The sequence below is a fragment of the Mirounga angustirostris genome, unplaced genomic scaffold (genome assembly GCF_029215605.1).
Source record: "Mirounga angustirostris isolate CCGP_5_RB_7025 unplaced genomic scaffold, mMirAng1.0.hap1 SCAF_3, whole genome shotgun sequence".
Taxonomy (NCBI): Eukaryota; Metazoa; Chordata; class Mammalia; order Carnivora; family Phocidae; genus Mirounga; species Mirounga angustirostris.
In genome coordinates, this window is record NW_026991711.1 from 134,016,160 (window position 1) to 134,035,691 (window position 19,532).

Here is a 19,532-nt window from a genome sequence, read left to right on the forward strand (position 1 = left end):
TGTAAACAGGTGAGCCGTTATTTGAACACAGGCAGATTCCAGATTCCCAGCTCTTAAACGCTCTACTCTCTGGTCTTCTCAACTCGAAGATTCCTGAATCCCTGATTTTTAAAAAAATTTCACTTGCCATTTTTTTGAGAACTGTCACAACACGATGTAGGTTACATATACATACGGATCATTAAAACAATTTTTTTGGAAAAGTATAATCTGAAAAAAAGCCAAATACTTCATAGGCACGAAAAGCCTAAGCAGTATTGGAGACACAAAAGCAGTCCAGAAACGCTTAACAATAAATACCTACCCTAACACTCTCCGAAGCCCTGCGGGGCGCTGGAACCCCGCCTCAGCCGCGTGGGGGCGGGACTCCGCGGGCCGTGGGAGTCCGCGGCCGGCGCGCAAGCTCCTAGCGCGGTGCCGTCTCCGGCCTTACCCGAAGCTCCGCCCACGCGGGCCGCGAGGGCTGCCGGGACGGCCCCCATCTTCCTCACGCGCGGTAGGGCAGCCGGCGGCGCTGGGAAGTCGGGACGTTATTGTGGCTGTTGGTGTTTGTGCGGCGTGGCTTTGTGGGACCGGGACCTTAAAGGTGAGCAACCCTCGGTGGCTGAAGAGAAGTAGTACAAAAGCATCTGCTTTGAGTGGCGACGGCGCATTCCATTTCCTTGTTGCCTCACGCGGGTGCGTCCACTCCTCGCCGTCCGCATGTTCGTTCGGGCGAGCGCCGCGTGGGCCGCAGCCCGAGGCGGCGCGCTGGGCTGGGAGCGGAGGGGCGCGGGCCGGGGCGAGGTGCAGACCTGGTCCCTGATGCAGGAGCCGGGCTTTCCCCGCACGAGGCTGGCGCCCGAGCGAGCCAGTGGTTGCTTTGGGACTGGGCTCTGGCGGGTCCTTCGGACGGACGCTGCCCGCATCCCTTCTGCGTCTTTAAGACTTCCTACCTGCCTGCCTTCTGGTGTCGCGGGGGGCAGACGTCTCGGGCCACTGGTTAAGTTTCTGAGGCGGTTGGCGGTACTTAATCGCCGGAGGCTCCCTTGAATCCTGTGGGACAAACTGGAGGTCGGGGGTTGGGGGCCGCAGGTGTTCTCTGGCGTCACTCTGTAGGGTTTTTAGTGTTCCTTATTCACTCAGGTTAAGGATTCTGCGCGAAGTGAAAAAGTGTAGGTAATGTTTCACTTCTGGTTGTACGCTCTGGAAAAGTATCTCATGAGACGAAGTTCCAAAATTAGGTAGGCCAAAGAAGTCTTGTACGGACCAAACAGTTCTTTTATCTCACTCACCCTTTGCTTTGTAAGGGGCCCTAGATCATGGTAACAATTTAGGAACGTAGGTTGTGGTCGACAAACACTGCATAAGGTTGAGTAAATTTTGTAGTGGGATGGCACCATACAAATCCCTATTACAAGAGCTTCCAGTGTGCATCCAGATTATTGCATAGCAATTACAGTTTATAAAGCGATCCTTCCAAGAAGTGTACCAAAGATCGTTCACTAGAGTCAACTAATGGCAGATACCTGATGAGTTCTTACGAATATACTTTTGTAAATGTGGCTAACTGGGTGGTTTAATAGAGCACTGGAGGCAAGTGATTTGAAATCAGAAGACTTGGTTTGTGATCCCTAGCAAACCAGTCTCACAACCTTACTTTTTCCTGCAATGCTAATGTGAGGGATGTGAAACAAGAAACTGGCTGTAAGGTTAACCAGTATATTGGTGAATTAGGAGACAAACCATCAGCTCAACATTATTTTAGCGTCCCCAGATTTTTAAATTATTTTCATGTGTTCCTTAACATACCATCTAATCTAACCCTGATGGTTATATTTCATTTTTTCATCCTAAAGTTATGGTAGTTAATCTTTGCTGATAACAAATTTTTGGTAAGTCAGTTACTAATTTTAAAAGAACTGCAACCCACACCAAACAAATAGGACTGAGATGCATAAAAATATACTGACAGATGGTGATCTGCTTAAAACTGGAAATGGTAAGTAGTGGAGTTTTTTGCCAAAAGCTTTCTTGATCAGCTAAGTGAAGATAACTGCTTGCTTTGTTACAGAGATGGAATAGTGATTTACTGAAAAGGTTGCAGATTATCTATAGCTTTTCAATTTTCCATTACTTATTCCAACATTTTCTTGTTGAAATTTGAGAATTGAGTAGAGAAACTGAACCTGTGAAATGAAAAATTCTTGATTTTTAAGAAAACAATGTGATACTGATAATTTTAAAACATTCTTCTAATCTTGAGTGTTATGTAAAAATAATAACTCTTTATGCCAATTTGGGAAAATTTACAGATAGCCACAATGGCTGAAAATGGTGATAATGAAAAAATGGCTGCTTTGGAGGCCAAAATCTGTCATCAAATTGAGGTATGGTTCTTATGACATTAAACTGCAAAAATGTGCGCTTTGAAAGGAAATGTAGAGCCTCAAAACAAATACAGAAGGAACATTTAATTTCACTATATTGACCCTTTAAATGTTTCGTGTAAAGTATCTGGTTTGTCTTTGATTCTTGGAATTAGATAAACTTAAAATAGTATACAGTTTTGTATTAGTGAGCCAATTTATGAAAGCCAAGACCTACAAACATTTTGCTTTAGTTTCCTAGTCTATAAACTGAGGATAATAGTAATACTGTCCTCATAAGGTTGTTGGTGAAGATTACATTAGTTAATAAAATGTAAAACATTCAGAAGAGTTCCTGGCACATAAATAAGAGAACATAAAAATATTTTGTAAAGTACCTTCTCTTGTTAAATAACACTTTATCTGTTTGAAGGTCCTAATAGGTTTTTCTGCCCAGTTAAGCAGACTGTTTTACAGTTGTCTTAGCATTTTTTTTTTTTACCTTAGGTATTCTATTTAAATGGAAGCTTTACAGTGTCAATAATGGCTGCATGGGAAATTTTTGCTTAATGTTTTCTGTTCTTACTAAGGAACTTCAGATCATATTATTTAGTGGTTTTGGAAGTTATCAGAACTTTTTTTTAAAGTTGCACTTCTCCGCCATTTAAAATGTCCTGTGCTACAACTTTTTGTACTAATTTAATTATAATTGTGAAGAAAAATTATAAACTATTCATTTAATATTTAGAACAGTACAAAGCTGTATATAGACCAAGTTAATAGGGTCCCTTTCACAGTCTGCCACCTCTCAAATTCTACCCTTCTGAAGTAATCAAAGTCAGGAGCTTGGTGAATACCCTTTCACACTTTGTGGTCAGTGCTCACACTAACATAATTTTTATTTCCTTCCCTTTCTCCCATCAAACATGGGATGCATTTTGGGAGAGTAAAGTTTTATGTCATCAGTAATTTACCCAATTCCCTATTTGATTTGTAGGGTATTTCTAATTTTTTAGCTGTAACAGTTCCATGATGAATATCTGTCTTCTTTCTTTCTTTCTTTTCTTTCTTTCTACTTTCTTTCTTTCGTTTTAAAAATCAGCAAATCACTATTTTTATTGGCATGTTTTCCTACTTTGGCCTTAAGATTAGCTTAACACAGAAAAGTTTAATTCACCATCCAATTTTACATTAGCATTTTCCTCTTCACTTCTTTTTTTATTAGTTTCTTTTTTAAATATAAAGTCAATTAATTAGCATATAGTATATTAATAGTTTCAGAGGTAGAGTTCAGTGATTCATCAGTTGTATATAACACCCAGTGCTCATTACATCATGTGCCCTCCTTAATGTCCATCACCCAATTACTCCATCCCTCCAGCAACCCTCAGTTTATGTCCTATGGTTAAGAGTCTTTTCTGGTTTGTCTCCCTCTCTGATTACATCTTGTTTTATTTTTCCCTCCCTCTATTTTCCTCTGTTTTGTTTCTTAAATTCCACGTAGAAGTGAGTCATATAATAATGGTCTTTCTCTGATTAACTTACTTCGCTTAGCATAATACCCTCTAGTTCCATTCACATCGTTGCAAATGGAAAGATTTCATTTTTTTTTTTTTTTTTTTTTTTGGTGGCCGAGTAGTATTCCATTGTATATAATATACTACATCTTCTTTATCCATTCATCCCTCAATGGACATCTGGGCTCTTTCCATAGTTTGGCTATTGTGGACATTGCTACTATATACATTGGGGTGCAGGTGCCCCTTTGGATCACTACATTTGTATCCTTTGGGTAAATACCTGGTAGTGCAATTGCTGGGTCATAGGGTAGCTCTATTTTTAACTTCTTGGGGAACCTCCATACTGTTTTCCAGAGTGGCTATACCAGCTTGCATTCCCACCAGCAGTGTAAGAGGGCTCCCCTTTCTCCACAGCCTCGCCAGCATCTGTCCTTTCCTGACTTGTTAATTTTAGCCATTCTGGTGTGAGGTGGTATCTCATTGTGGTTTTGATTTGTATTTCCCTGATGCCGAGTGATGTGGAGCATTTTTTCGTGTGTCTGTTGGCCATTTGTATGTCATCTTTGGAGAAATGTCTGTTCCTGTCTTCTGCCCATTTCTTGATTGGATTATTTGTTCTTTGGGTACTAAATTTGGTAAGTTCTTTATAGATTTTGGATACTAGCCCTTTATCTGATAAGACATTTGCAAATATCTTCTCCTATTCTCTCGGTTGTCTTTTGGTTTTGTTGACTGTTTCCTTTGCTGTGCAAAAGCTTTTTATCTTGACGAAGTCCGAATAGTTCATTTTTGCCTTTATTTCCCTTGCCTGTGGAGATGTAGATGGCAAGAAGTTGCTGCAGCTGAAGTCACAGAGGTTGCTGCCTGTGTTCTCTAGGATTTTGATGGATTCCTGTCTCACATTTAGGTCTTTCATCCATTTTGAGTCTGTTTTTGTGTATGGTGTAAGAAAATGGTCCATTTTCATTCTTCTGCATGTGGCTGTCCAATTCATGATGAGTATCTTTATATAAAAACCTTAGTAAACATGTTTACTGATTTAAGATAAAATCCCTTAGAAAAAGATGTACCAGCTCAAGGGTTATGCACATTTTTAAAAACCTTTGATACTTACTGCCAGTTTACATGTCCTGCATGACCATTTCTCTGTGTTGAGGCCAATACTAGGTATTCTTGTTTTTAGAATTTTGGCCAGTTTGTTAGGTGAAAAATGCTATTTCATTGCTTTAAGTTGCATTTCTTTGATTAATAATGAAGTTCAACTTTTATATGTTTATATTACATTCTTATTTTTAGTAATTTTTTTGATGTCCTTTACCCATTTTTTAATTAGGGCTTTCAGGGTTTTTTCTTCTCTCTTGATTTATAAGAATTATTAACAAACTTCTTTGTTATTTGTCTTTTATTTTTTTGTTACTTTTGGCATTCCAAGTAGCCACACCTGAGTCTTTTCATGTATAGTTTTTTTTGTTTTTGTCTTTTTTTGCTTTTGTAGTGAGAGAGTGCCTTTATGCTTACATTAGATAAACGCTCAGATATTTTTTAATTTGTAAAAATTAGAGTGATTAGTCGATGTATTCCAGTTCTTTTTAACAGTCTGTTCTTTACACACTGATTTGAAACAAGAGGCCTCTCACATACTAAGTCCTTAACTATGTTTTAGTCTATTGACATATCTGCTAATTATGTTGTTTCAGCAATCAATTTTTAGTTTTATCTTTCTGCTAATTTGTATTATAAATGTTTCACTATCATGTATTTAGGAGAAAATGTTTATTGCATGTATTTTTGAAAGAATAGAACATGGTGATGTAATGGTAATTAAAAACTCCAGGAATAGAGTCATTATTGTACAGTGCTCTGAAATATAATGTTATTATCTTGCAGTATTATTTTGGTGACTTCAATTTGCCACGAGACAAATTTTTAAAGGAACAGATCAAACTGGATGAAGGCTGGGTACCTTTGGAGATAATGATAAAATTCAATAGGTAAAAACTTTATTATTATTTTATTTATTATTATTTTGTAAGTAGACTTCACACCCAGGGTAGAGCCCAATACAGGGCTTGAACTCACAACCCTGACATCAAGACCTGAGCTGAGATCGAGAATCAGATGCTTAACCAACTGAGCCACCCAAGCACCCCAGTAAAAACCTTTTTTAAATCATCTTTAGATTTTTCTGTAAACAAGTGCTACCACTAAGTTTTACAGTGCTTAAATATATATTCTTCAGGTTAAACCGTCTAACAACAGACTTTAATGTAATAGTGGAAGCATTGAGCAAGTCAAAGGCTGAACTCATGGAAATAAGTGAAGATAAAACTAAAATCAGAAGATCTCCAAGCAAACCCCTCCCTGAAGTGACTGATGAATATAAGAATGATGTAAAAAACAGATCTGTTTATATTGTAAGTGGGCCTTTAACACGTTTAATTATATCTTAAATATCTTAATTTAGGAAAAAAACAGAGTGGATAAGAATAAGGACTCAGGAATCATAGCTTTACCACTTACTGTATGTTCTTGGGCAATGTTCTTTTTTTTTTTAAGATTTTATTTATTTATTTGACAGAGACACAGCGAGAGGGGGAATACAAGCAGGGGGAGTAGGAGAGGGAGAAACAGGCTTCTTGCAGAGCAGAGAGCCCGTTGTGGGGCTCGATCCCAGGACCCTGAGACCATGACCTGAGCCGAAGACAGACGCCTAATGACTGAACCACTCAGGCGCCCCTTCTTGGGCAATGTTCTTAACCTGTCTAAGCCTTATCTTCATAAATGGGGATAATACTTTTTACTTTATAGAACTTTTGTGAGAATTAATGGAAAACCCATATAACACTGTACAAAATCTTGGGCATATTGTAAGCACCCAGTGCCTATCAACTTCTTATTTGTCAAAAGCTAAACTTGATAGTAATTTTTAGTATATGAATTTTTTAAGTAGATTTTTTTTATTCAGGAAAATTTAAGACATGCAAAGGTCGATTGACTATATAATGTACCATTATCCACCTTCAACAGTTAACACATGATTGATCTAGTTTTATCTCTGCCCCAAGTGAATTATTTTGAAGATTTTATTTATGTGAGAGAGAGTGATATTTGAGAGAATGAGGGAGAGAGAGGAGCAGGGGGAGGGGCAGAGGGAAAGATTCCCAGGACCCCAGGATCATGACCTGAGCTGAAGGTAGAGGTCTTCCTGACTGAGCCACCCTGGCACCCCCCACGTGGATTATTTTGAAGCAAATTCCAAATAAGTCACTTTTATTGGACTAGAGAACAGTGGCTCAGCTCTTAACCAGAGCTGTTAAACATTTAAGAGACAGAGATATAGATAGATGTGTATATCCTGCCTTGGTTTCAAGACAAAATGAATCAGAATTTCTGATAAATTGTTTACCTGAGAAGGCATTTGTATATTTCTTTCTACTCTTCACAGAAAGGCTTCCCAACTGATGCAACCCTTGATGACATAAAAGAATGGTTAGAAGATAAAGGTCAAGTACTAAATATTCAGATGAGAAGAACATTACACAAAGCATTTAAGGTATGGTTGTATGATGTTACAGACTTTTCCTAGTTGAAAAATATATGGGACATTTTTAAAAAGAGTTTTCTTCCCCTTTTAATAGGGATCAATATTTGCTGTGTTTGATAGTATTGAATCTGCTAAGAAGTTTGTTGACACCCCTGGCCAGAAGTATAAAGATACAGACCTGCTAATACTTTTCAAGTAAGTCTTTATGCTGATGTTTCTTTTGGCCACTTAGTTATATGGACTTGACACACTGGGATACAGAATATGGGATGGCATCCTCTAAGGACAGTATTTTTAGTATCCTTGGGAATTCTTTCATAAACACTTGAAATTTGCTTAGTGGAAACTACTAGTCCTTTGAGACCTTAAGGAAGTGTTTTTTTTTTTTTTTTTTTTAAGATTTTATTTATTTATTCATGAGAGACAGAGAGAGAGAGAGAGAGGCAGAGGGAGAAGCAGGCTCCCAAGGAGCAGGGAGCCCGATGCGGGACTCGATCCCAGGACCCTGGGATCATGACCTGAGCCGAAGGCAGACGCTTAACCATCTGAGCCACCCAGGCGCACAAGGAAGTGTTTTTTAATACCTTTTCACGATTAACAGTTAATAAAGGTTAAGTTTTGGGAGTTTTTTTGCATCTAATACATATAATCAAGCTAGACGGTGAAATTTGGCCTTTTGTGTGGTTAGAGAATCCATCCCTGACCAATTTCCAGTCTGTTCCCATTCTCATATTTTATATATACCTACATTTGTTTAGTACAAAGGATTATTTAATACAGATTTGGACCACATTCTTTAGTGTATGTGTCCAAAATTAGAACAAACCAGAGCATTTTTATGATAAAGTTAGGCCATTGTCCCCTACTTTCACATTATTAATCTTCGAAGTGCCATGTAATAAACCTGATGGACTTAGAGATGTACTGTGATGAATCGTGTAATTTTAACTGTCAAAAGTATTTTTTAACATGATTTTCATAATTGCTCTTATTCTTGGGTTTCAGAGATTATAGAATTTTCTCCTTTTGTGAAAGTAACACTATAGAAAATTCTATGAGAAGTTATTTACATAAGTCCTGGTTTACTTTTTTTCCCTATACATGAATGATAAAATCAGTGAGATTGGTATGGACATTAGGTTTCTTTTTGTTTTGAAATTAGATAGTAGTGATGGTTGTACAATTCTGAATATACTGAAAACCACTGAGGTGTATGCTTTTAAAAGGTATATGTTTTATGAAATGTGAATTGTTTTTAGTAAAACTGTTATTAAATAACTTCCTTGGCATCTTTTGAATTTTTAGGTAATATGTTGATAGAAAGTAATATTCCTTCCTGTGCTTAAATCATTCAAAATAATTTGCTGTCTTATTTTTGTTCTCATGAACTCAGCCCCTGTATTTTGTGTTCTTTAGGGAAGATTACTTTGCAAAAAAAAATGAAGAAAGAAAGCAAAATAAAGTGGAAGCTAAATTACGAGCTAAACAGTAAGTACGTTGAGCCAGTCATTTTAATTCCTTAAAGCTTTAACAGGGATAGAGTTAGTGGTTCTGGGAAGTGGAGCTTGATGATGAGTTTTGAAATGAGTAGCAGTAGGCTTTTCTTTTGCTCCTGAAACATTAAGATCTTAAGTTGCCTTGATAATCTGGGGGCCACATTGTGTTGCACTCTAGCCATGAGCAATTAGAAAACCTAATGACTGGCTTTGGTTATTCAGCAATGTGTGATCATGATCAAAGTTAACTTTATCAGGACTTAATTATCTCATACAGTAAATGGAAACCTTCTAATTAACATTTCTTTTGTAGAGAGCAAGAAGAAAAACAAAAGTTAGCAGAAAATGCTGAAATGGTAAGTATATATCATTGGTACCCAAAGCTATATTTCAAATTTATGAGAATAAAAAGTGAGGACTTTTTGAAGCAAATACGTGAGCAAGTCTATAGTTGTCATTGTATTAAAGTCATAGCCTAAATATTGCTTAAAATCATTACCTATCCAGAGAACTTAGTAACTAGATTTATATAATTAATACATACAGCTAAATATTACTTGTTGAAGAAATTAAGTAAGTTAAAATCAGAAGCCATTGTAGAACAAGGGATGACACAGGAAAATGCACTAACTGTTAAACTACCTTAAAATATTATCTAGCTTTTTCCATGTATTAGGTATAGAGTGATTTAAGCCATTTCTGGTTTGTGGTTGCTTTTAAGAAACTTTTTATTGCTTTGTATGTTTTTATAGAAATCTTTGGAAGAAAAGATTGGCTGCTTGCTGAAATTTTCAGGAGACTTAGATGATCAGACCTGTAGAGAAGATTTGCACATCCTTTTCTCAAGTCATGGTGAAATAAAATGGATAGACTTTGTCAGAGGAGCAAAAGAGGTTTGGAAACATTCGTATGCTTTTTAGCAATTAGTTTAAAAATCCATAGAAACTTAACTTTTAGAAGACAACATTAGTAGAAACAAAACAATTTTTTTTATTAATGTGTTTATGAAATAGTTTTTACTTGGTTATTTACTTTCCATTTTGTTATTGCCATCACTGGATGTAAGTCTGATATTTTCTGAATTATGCCATGAATAACTGTTGGTATTAGTGACTGCAAGTTTTGTGGTAACTTCCTGAAGTTCAGTTATAATTCATTGAAATTGATAATGACAGAGAAGGTTTGCAGGGTAGGAAAAATTTTAAGGTTGTGGCTTTCATTGTCTGTCTTTGGTATAGGGGATAATTCTTTTTAAAGAAAAAGCTAAGGAAGCACTGGATAAAGCCAAAGATGCAAATAGTGGTAACCTACAATTAAGGAACAAAGAAGTGACGTGGGAAGTACTAGAAGGAGATGTGGAAAAGGAAGCACTGAAAAAAATCATAGAAGATCAACAAGAATCTCTAAACAAATGGAAATCAAAAGGTCATTAGTTCTATTTGTCTTTGACCATTGGTTATTTTAACTCATTTGCTTGTTCAGAGACAGTGACAAGAGATTTAAAACATTTCTTATGGATTTCTCAATTATGTTTCTATAGGTCGCAGATTTAAAGGAAAAGGAAAGGGAAATAAAGCTGCCCAGACTGGGTCTGCTAAAGGAAAAGTACAGTTTCAGGGCAAGAAAACTAAATTTGACAGTGATGATGAACATGATCAAAATGGTGCATCTGGTAAGTTTTTCTAAGTCCTTTGGTACTTTCATGAGAAATTATTTGTGGGAAAGAACAGCAGTGTGGTTTTTCACCTTCTGTATAAGTGACATTCTTGGACTATGATTTATACAAGTTATACAGCTTTACAAGTGGAAAACAAAGATGTTTGGAAGGTAAGCTTAGAGAGCAGAAGATCTGTACTAAAAGGAAAGCCTTCTCATTGGTGTTGGGAAGTTGTTGCTTTTTAAATTTTTACTTATTTATTTTTTAAAGATTTTATTTACTTATTTGACAGCGAGCACAGCAGGGGGAGCAGCAGGCAGAAGGAGAGGGAGAAGCAGGCTTGCGGAGCAGGGAGACCGATTCAGGACCTGATCCCAGGACTCCGGGATCATGACCTGACCTGAAGGCAGACGCCTAACAACTGAGCCACCCAGGCGCCCCAGTTGTTGTTTTTTTATTTTATTTTTTTAAAATTTTATTTATTTGACAGAGACACAGCGAGAGAGGGAACACAAGCAGGGGGAGTGGGAGAGGGAGAAGCAGGCTTCCCGCCGAGCAGGGAGCCTGATGTGGGGCTCGATCCCATGACACTGGGATCATGACCTGAGCCGAAGGCAGACGCTTAACCGACTGAGCCATCCAGGCGCCCCAGTTGTTGCTTTTTTAAAAAAAGATTTTATTTGAAAGAGGAGAGCGAGCATGAGTGGGGGGATGGGCAGAGGGAGTAGCACACTCCCCACTAAGCAGGGAGCTTGGGATTGTGACCTGAGCCTAAGGCAGACACTTAACCCGACTGAGCCACTCAGGCGCCCCAGGAAGTTGTTGCTTTTTAAACAGAATTATTTTTGTTAATTATGCTCAATATTAAAAGAGTAATGCTTATCTAGTGAACTTAACAAAAATTCTGTTATTGTACAGGACCAGTAAAAAGAGCAAGAGAAGAAACAGACAAAGAAGAAGAACCTACACCAAAACAACAGAAAACAGAAAATGGTGCTGGAGACCAGTAGTTTAGTGAAAAAAATTTTTTATTCATCTTACTTAGGTTTTAAGCTGCTTTTGTCTTTAGAGGCTTTTAAAAAGAAAACCGAATTAGATCCACTTCAATATCAACCTGTAAGAAAGGAAATTTTTTTGTTAACTTGTCTTTTTTTGTTATCCAAATGAAGATTTTTTTAAATGTATAGTTCTGTTTTGTGTTATTTCAAATGATTCAAATATCAAAAGACTCTTCCACTAAATTGCCTTTGTAATATGAAAATGTATTAGTACAAACTAATAAAATATGTACTATATAAAAAGAGCAAAAACTTAGTTTTTTTATTTTTGTGCCTAAAGCATTTGAGAAAGAATATCTTACACCAGAATATCGGCCGTTATGCCATCAATAATTATTCTCCCTCCTAGGCTAGCTTTCTGTATTTACTCAGGCAACTTGATAACATTGGAAATACTTACTTACTGAAAAGTTCTTCAGTACTGAATGTAGGTAAGCCAGAATTAAGAGACTTACTGATTTCTTTTTATGAAATTTGTATGATGCTGGCAGGTCATATCGCAGCTCTATAAAACAAAAGCCATCTAAGAATAAAAATTCATTTGCTATCCCTGATATACATACATACATATGTAAATTAAAACAGAATTAAGGAAGTACTTAATCTTGGTAAGCAGAACACTTCAGACCTGTCACTTTAACTTATCAAAGACTGACTTGATATATTCCCAATATTAGCCATGGCTGAGGTTGGCATTTCTGCTATTTTAGTCATTTATGCCAAAATTTGAGGTTATGGGGAAAAATTTGAAAGGATAACAATTGGATAGAAGATGATGGTACCTTTCTAATTTCCTAATAATCTACAGCTAGCAATCATAATAATCATGCTTATTTTTTAAAATTTCTTGTCTGGATTTTAATATTGGTAGTAAGAAGCTAATTATTTTCCTATTAAGCTCTCAAGTGAAATACATTTTTCTTATTCTAAGAAATTATATAGGTTCTCTAAGCTTACTCATCAGTTTTAGAGGGATGGCAATAGACTGCCTATCCTTCATATTTTGCAACATAAATTATAGGTTACTTATAGGTTACTCTCAAATTTCAATGTGTAATCAAATCACCTTCAAATAAATCTTTTTAAAATGTGTATTATAACTTAGTAAGTCTGGGTAGATCCTGAAATTCTGCAAGTCTCATCTCCCAAGGGATGTCAATACTGATGGTCTGAGGACCACATTTGGAGTAGCAAGGCACTGGCTTGGTATACTTGGAATTGTTCTAAGTTGATGTTACAATACCTTAAACTAGGTAAGGAATGACAATACTGGATAAATAGGACTGACAGACTTTTCCACATTACATTACTAACTATGAATAGGACTAGTTACATGGTTAACACCACAATGCTAATCCTAGTCACTTTATTATCAAGTAAAGAACATTTCCCCCTTACTGTACTTACTTCAGCCTTCAGAATTATTTGGATTATCATTAGCTTCTAGTGATGTTTTTCCCATTTTGATGTTTGTGATGTTTGCTAATAAAAATGTATCAAACATTAACTTATAGTGTGGATGATTATATCCTATCCCCCACTAAAAGAAAAAAGCTTCATGTTGTCTGACTCCAGGGACAATTAGAAAATTGAAATGGAAAGGCAGGCAGGCATGATCTGGTGGTATTTTCCATGAATGGATTTCAAACAGGTCCGACCCACTCCCAAGCCCAAGCTCTACCATCACTATGATGCTATGTATTCTGTATTCTGTCTGAGCCTGGAGTGACCAAATAGTTGGGTGCTATTAGGAATTTTCAGCAAAATGCATAAATTGGGATAGTCTTAGGCAAACACTGATACCCTGTCTTCATTTCCAATCCATTCATTACCAACCCCTCACATTATGTCAAACTGAAAACTTTTTTTTTTAAAGATTTTATTTATTAGCATACAAGATGGGGGGAGAGGCAGAGGGAGAGGGAGAAGCAGACTCCCCCTGAGCAGGGAGCCTGATACGGGGCTCGATCCCAGGACTCTGGGATCATAACCTGAGCCGAAGGCAGCCGCTTAACTGTGCCACCCAGGTGCCCCTGAAAACATGTTCTATGGCATCTTAGCACCTATAAAATTTTGGTTGGGCTAATGTATTATTGACCTTAAGTAATTAGGGTTTAGATGTATTTTGTGAGAAACTTAAAAATTGTCTTACCTGCAATAATATCTATCTTGATTTTCCATTCTGCAGCTTTCTTTTGAATATGCTAAAGATAACAACATGTTAATGTGAGCTGATTTTTTTTTAAGATTTTATTTATTTGACAGAGACACAGCGAGAGAAGGAATACAAGCAGGGGGAGTGGGAGAGGGAGAAGCAGTCTTCCTGCTCAGCAGGGAGCCCGATGTGTGGGGCTCGATCCTAGGACCCTGGGACCATGACCTGAGCCGAATTGAAGGCAGATGCTTAATAACTGAGCCACCCCGGCACCCCAATGTGAGCTGATTTTTAAAATAATTTCTTGAGACTTGCTTTTTGGCTAATACTTCATATTAAGTTTTTAAGCTTTTAAAATTTCATTAGAATTTAGACTCTTAAAAAATTTTCAACTGGATTGGTAGTATTTTGAAAGTAAGAAACCAGGCCATTTCAATTATAAGAGTACAGGTGAGTTATATATATAGGTGATGAAGCTGAAAAATACCAAGACCAAGATAACACAGGGAAGTGGTAGTTTGGATTTGAACCTCGGCAGTCTGGCTCTGCAGTTTGTGTCCTTAGTTACTATTTTATTGACAAAAAATATACCCAATTTTCTAGAATATATCTTCTACACCCCCATATGTTACATTGCTGGCAAGAATAATGGAAGACAGAGGTTCTGAACTCAGATCAGTTTATTTAGCTCCAGGCTCAGTGTTCTTAAAAATCAGGTCTTACTGCCTCCCTTATGCACACAAAGCCACAAAGGGACAATGGGACTACCAGGAGTTAGGAAAACTAGGATATATTGTAACCTTAGACATACCACACTTCTCTACTGAATTATAGTCTCTCCTGGTAACAGTTCCTGCCTGAGCAAATCTTTGACAAAAGAAGTTATATAGGCTGGAAGAAAACTAGTCACAAATGCTAGCTAGTTAGAGGGAAAATTGTTTCTAAGTGCCAGATGTTTAAAAAGTAATTAGTATTCACAGCAAATCCTTAAAACACTGTCATGAATTTTGAAGTAATATCGTGATGATTTGAACTTACATCTCTAGTGGAGGATTTGTGTAAAGAGTATACTGCTGTTCTTGCCATTTCCAAAGCAGTCTTCAGAAATGCCATATCTGTCCCTGTTAAGAGTAGAAAAAGCTCATATTTACTTAAATGTATATACCTGTTATCAAAACAATATTAAATGAATACCAGGTATTTAAAAACTTTTTCCCCAAATTCCAAAATAGACACTTCATATTCTTCCTGCCAAAAGACAAGATACAAAAAAGTAAAATATAGGGGCGTCTGGGTGGCTCAATTAAGCGTCTGCCTTTGGCTCAGGTCATGATCCCAGAATCCTGGGATTGAGTCCTGCATCGAATCTGGCTCCCTGCTCAGCGGGGAACCTGCTTCGTCCTCTCCCTCTGCCCCCTCTCCCCCAGTTCATGCTCTATCTCAAATAAATAAATTAAAAAGAAAAGTAAAATATTTATCTTTTAAGGTTGATAGAATGAAACCAGAATTATACTATCTTCTTTAAATAAGGCAAAAGTAAAAATTTTAATGTTCCAAATTAACAACTCTCAAGGGAGAAGAGAACAGGTAGCGTAGTAATCAGAATCAGGCAGAGGCTGGAGGGAGAACTCTTTAAACTATTTATGTCTTCGGGGTGCTTGGGTGGCTTAGTTAAGTGTCTGCCTTGGGCTCAGGTCATGATCCCCAGGTCCTGGGATTGAGCCGGGGCCAGCTCCCCACTCAGCAGGGAGTCTGCTTCTCCCTCTGTCCCTCCCTTGACCGCCCCGCCCCCACAGCTTTCTCAAATAAATGAATAAAATCTTAAAAAAAAAAACTGTTCATGTCTTTTCTTCTCACAGACTTTCTATCCTCCTTGCCTATAGCATACACAAGATAAATAGCCAGTCAGTCACTATTACTAATGAACACATGTTGAAACCCTTGGTGTGTTAAGACATTAAAAAGAGGTTCTAAAGGTATAAAATCCTTTACAGAATTATAAGGGTTAGGTAAATCATTTTTGAAAGTAAAGTATAAATAGTAAATTAACAGAAAGACTATTCACTTAGTATAAATAGGTGAAAACAAAGAGTGAAAAATTGAATTTCTAAACAAACTGAAATTGTAGTAATTACACAGGTAAGAGATTGTTTATTTAATGAACAGTGATAAAATCATTTAACCCAAACAATAAGAAAATGATTTTTAAAACTTGCTTTTCTACACATATATCAGTACACCTGAGTCTTTTTACTAACCTTTATTATTTTTGGTCCCAAAGGGAGGATTCATAATTACCGTATCAAATGACTTGGACATACTGTTAGATAATGAGCACACATCACATTGAACCATGTCAACATTTGTTAACTCAAACTCTTCCACATTCCTATTAAATACTTCCAATGCATCTTCATCTATGTCAAATCCAACACACAACCTATAAATACAGAACACACATAAAGAATGACTACTTATAGTTCCCAAATCAAAACAATAACAAAATCAAAACCATATACCTTTTTAACCCAACTGGCAAAGTAAGAGTGAATGTTGCCTTTCAACAGCATGATTTCCCAACCTGGCAAGGGTTGGAAATTCAGGTGTGTATAAAAGGGAGGCATCTGATAGCTGCTGTTAATGTTTTGTTTTTTGTTTTACTGTTCTGCTCATTCAAAATGTACTCAGTATCAGATTCTTGCTCCCCTCATCTCATACTGTAGAGTCCCATAAATCTAATTCAATTAATCCTGTTTATGTTTCTTATTCAGGCCACCCTATACCCAAACATTATATACAGGATCACCTACCCTGCTCCTAACATTGCAGTTCCGATGCTAAGAACTCCACAACCACATCCTAGATCTGCAACCACTTTATTTTCAATGTCATCATATGTATTATGGATTGTATAGAGCATACATGCTAAAAAATAAAAAAACATATTAGGGAACAAGAGCAAGTTGATGACCAAAATCCAGTTCATGTAAATGACTAATGCAATTTCTTTTTTTTTTTTTTAAGATTTTGTTTATTTATTTGAGATAGAGAGAATGAGAGAGAGAGAACACATGAGAGGGGATAGGGTCAGAGGACGAAGCAGACTCCCTGCCGAGCAGGGAGCCCGATGCGGGACTCGATCCAGGGACTCCAGGATCATGACCTGAGCCGAAGGCAGTCGCTTAACCAACTGAGCCACCCAGGCGCCCAGTAATGCAATTTCTTATCTTGCATTATTCCTCCCCCAAATGGTGTTCCAGATTATTAAAACAACAATAACAACAACAAAAACCGTAAGGTATAATATCTATATATATCTATAATAAGAGGCCCCACAAGGAACAATAACACACACCAGTGGTTCCCAAAAACTACTCTGGTGACAATGCCAAGAATGACAAAAATTTTGAAATAAAATGAGAAAAATAAGGTTAAAATGTCTTTTTCCTCAGCCTGTTCAAAATTCAAAATTGCCACACACACATATACATCAGTTATTTCTTTGATGTTGAAATATTTTTGCAAGGATGGTAAGAGTAAATAGGTTTTAAAAATACCTTTCCTTGTCAAAATATAAACTTGGCAACCCTGTATCAGTCAGTCTCCCAAAATTGTTTTGAAATTTTACTGATCTGTGAAATCTGTAATTCTGGGAACCACTAATATTGAACAAGCATTAACATTAAAAAGGCCCAGAACTTTTTGACAAGTTTGTCACCAGAACACAGGTACCCTAAGTACAAGCTAGAATGGGAGAAGTCCTATATCCACAATACAGCCTTTAGACAGATACACTCATGATCTACAGACACCTATATTAGTAATCTAATGAGAACTGAGGAGCAGAGCAGAAACTGCTGAGATCAGGAAAGGTTCTTTCAAATGCACAAAGGTCTGGGATATATACTAAAGGTTAAGCATGAATTAAACCACTGATCTCTCCCTGTGGATATGTGAACCAGCAAGAACTACTGGCCATCACTGAAGCCCTAGTACCCAGAGGTTTTATCAAAAACACAATTAGGGGCACCTGGCTGGCTCAGCTGGTGGAGCATGCGACTCTCAATCTCAGGGTTGTGAGTTCGGGCCCCACACTGGGTTTAGAGATTACTTAAAAATAAAATCTTAAAAAAAAAAACAACCCCACACAATTAGAGGGATATCTCAGTCTGACTGCTATCCCAATTACTGCTACTGGTGTTAATGACTTTGAAGCTGGTATCTCAAAGAATTAGCACATCCAAATGCATGTTACACCCTGGGTATGAGCAATGGATATTTTTAAAAAATTAGACTTCACTAAGAAACCCTATAGCCAGATACTAGAGAAGTCATCTAAATTGAGAAAACAGGTCTTAACCCAGACACAGTTTTGTGCCAATTTTTGGTTGGAATTATGATAATATGTTGGTGTTAAGTGCAGGTATATACTTTCATTGGCTGCTTAGAAACAGAACTATGTTGAAGCTGGGAGGGATTCCCAAATTAATTTTCCCAAGACTCCTCAATGACTTTGGCAATGTTTACTAAATACGGTTTTTCCTGTGTTGTCTCCTGTACTCCCAGTATCAATCTCTTGCATCAAGCAACACTGATGACTCTCAGATCACTAAAAACTGAAACGCATCCTCATCTTTGTTAAAACGTAGTCCTTTGGCTACCAACTCTAGTATTCATTCTAGGGCGAGTATAGCACAGGAATTCTTGCACTTGCAATTCGTTGCAATAGAAAATTGATCCTTACTTAGCAAATGTGTACTGAGCTCCTAACTAGTATCAGGAACTCTTCTAGACACGGAATTCTGTGAGCACGACCGACAAATTCTTTGCCCTTAAGGAGTTTATAGTGTAATGAGAGAAACAAACACATTAAAATGATGTCTTACAGAGTTAAGAGGTATGCAGAAAACCAAGCAGTCAAACAATAAAGTGGGGAGGGGGGGGCTGTCTTTAGCTGCGGTGTTTTCATTATGGAGTAAGTAGATAGGACAAACCCGGGGAAGCAAAGACATGGTCACCAGCCGCCCTACCTGCAATGTGCGGCCTGGTTGGATACTGTTCTAGAAGTAACTTGGGCTTTTCGAATCCATCCACTTGTTGCAGGCGACTTTCTAGTTCCTTAAGCCTTAATTTCTTCATTTTTTTTTTTTTTAAGTGTGAGTTCGCCGGATTTAACGGCACTGGATCTGCAGAGAAACCCATTTAACCTGCATCTCCCCCCGTTGCCCCCCCCCCCTTTTCCAGCGCCACTGGCCGAGGCCGGGCTGGGGAGGCAGGAGCGAAGGGCACACCTAGCCCAGGCTCTTCCTGCCTTCCTTCCAGCTCCAGCAGCGGGCGCAGTCTTCCGCCAGCCTTCGACCCGCCTCCAGGATATACCGTGCCGGTCTCGGGCTTCTCAGATACCCGCGGCGGCCCCGGCCTGGCCTGCAGCCGACCGAAGATTCTTCCAGCGGCGTCCGGCTACTTCAGGAGCCTGCGGGCGCCGGGACCGGGACCGGGGCCGGAAGCGCTGCTACGCACGCGCGCTCGTGTCCGCTGCCCAGTAGCCCCGCGCGGAGCTGCAACCGCGGCCCCGCGCACAGGTTCCGCCGGCTACCCTGGAGCGTCATCCACTCCTATCCGGCCGGGTTCTCACGACCGGTAGTACCCTCCCTTCTCGAAGCTACGGAACCGCCTCCCACCGCTTGTCAGCGCCCAAACCCTGTAGCTTTCTGCAGGCCCTCAAAGAATGGGGGAAGAAAGAAGGTGAAAGTG

The 19,532-nt window shown here is 38.1% G+C and overlaps 2 protein-coding genes across 5 annotated transcripts; one reads left to right on the top strand and one right to left on the bottom strand.

Moving 5' to 3' along the window:
* Positions 1-429: 429 nt before the first annotated feature.
* SSB (small RNA binding exonuclease protection factor La) lies at positions 430-12,350 on the top strand. The gene is made up of 12 exons (XM_045868657.3): positions 430-586; positions 2,295-2,369; positions 5,756-5,859; positions 6,108-6,282; positions 7,314-7,421; positions 7,507-7,607; positions 8,829-8,900; positions 9,222-9,264; positions 9,661-9,801; positions 10,147-10,333; positions 10,449-10,580; positions 11,484-12,350. Exons 2-12 carry the CDS (start codon positions 2,304-2,306, stop codon positions 11,573-11,575), a joined length of 1,221 nt encoding a protein of 406 aa, XP_045724613.1. The 5' UTR covers positions 430-586; positions 2,295-2,303; the 3' UTR covers positions 11,576-12,350.
* METTL5 (methyltransferase 5, N6-adenosine) lies at positions 11,576-19,311 on the bottom strand. Of its 4 annotated transcripts, none has more exons than XM_045868659.2 (8): positions 19,155-19,311; positions 18,809-18,964; positions 16,589-16,703; positions 16,037-16,218; positions 14,817-14,899; positions 13,776-13,827; positions 12,028-12,128; positions 11,576-11,679 (listed from the first exon to the last, which is right to left on the bottom strand). In XM_045868659.2, exons 2-8 carry the CDS (start codon positions 18,915-18,917, stop codon positions 11,641-11,643), a joined length of 681 nt encoding a protein of 226 aa, XP_045724615.1. In that variant the 5' UTR covers positions 18,918-18,964; positions 19,155-19,311; the 3' UTR covers positions 11,576-11,640. The 4 variants fall into 4 exon arrangements, with proteins under 4 accessions (XP_045724615.1, XP_045724614.1, XP_045724617.1 ...); XM_045868658.2 differs by having other exon boundaries at positions 19,070-19,302; XM_045868661.2 differs by having other exon boundaries at positions 12,024-12,128; positions 19,070-19,301.
* Positions 19,312-19,532: the final 221 nt, after the last annotated feature.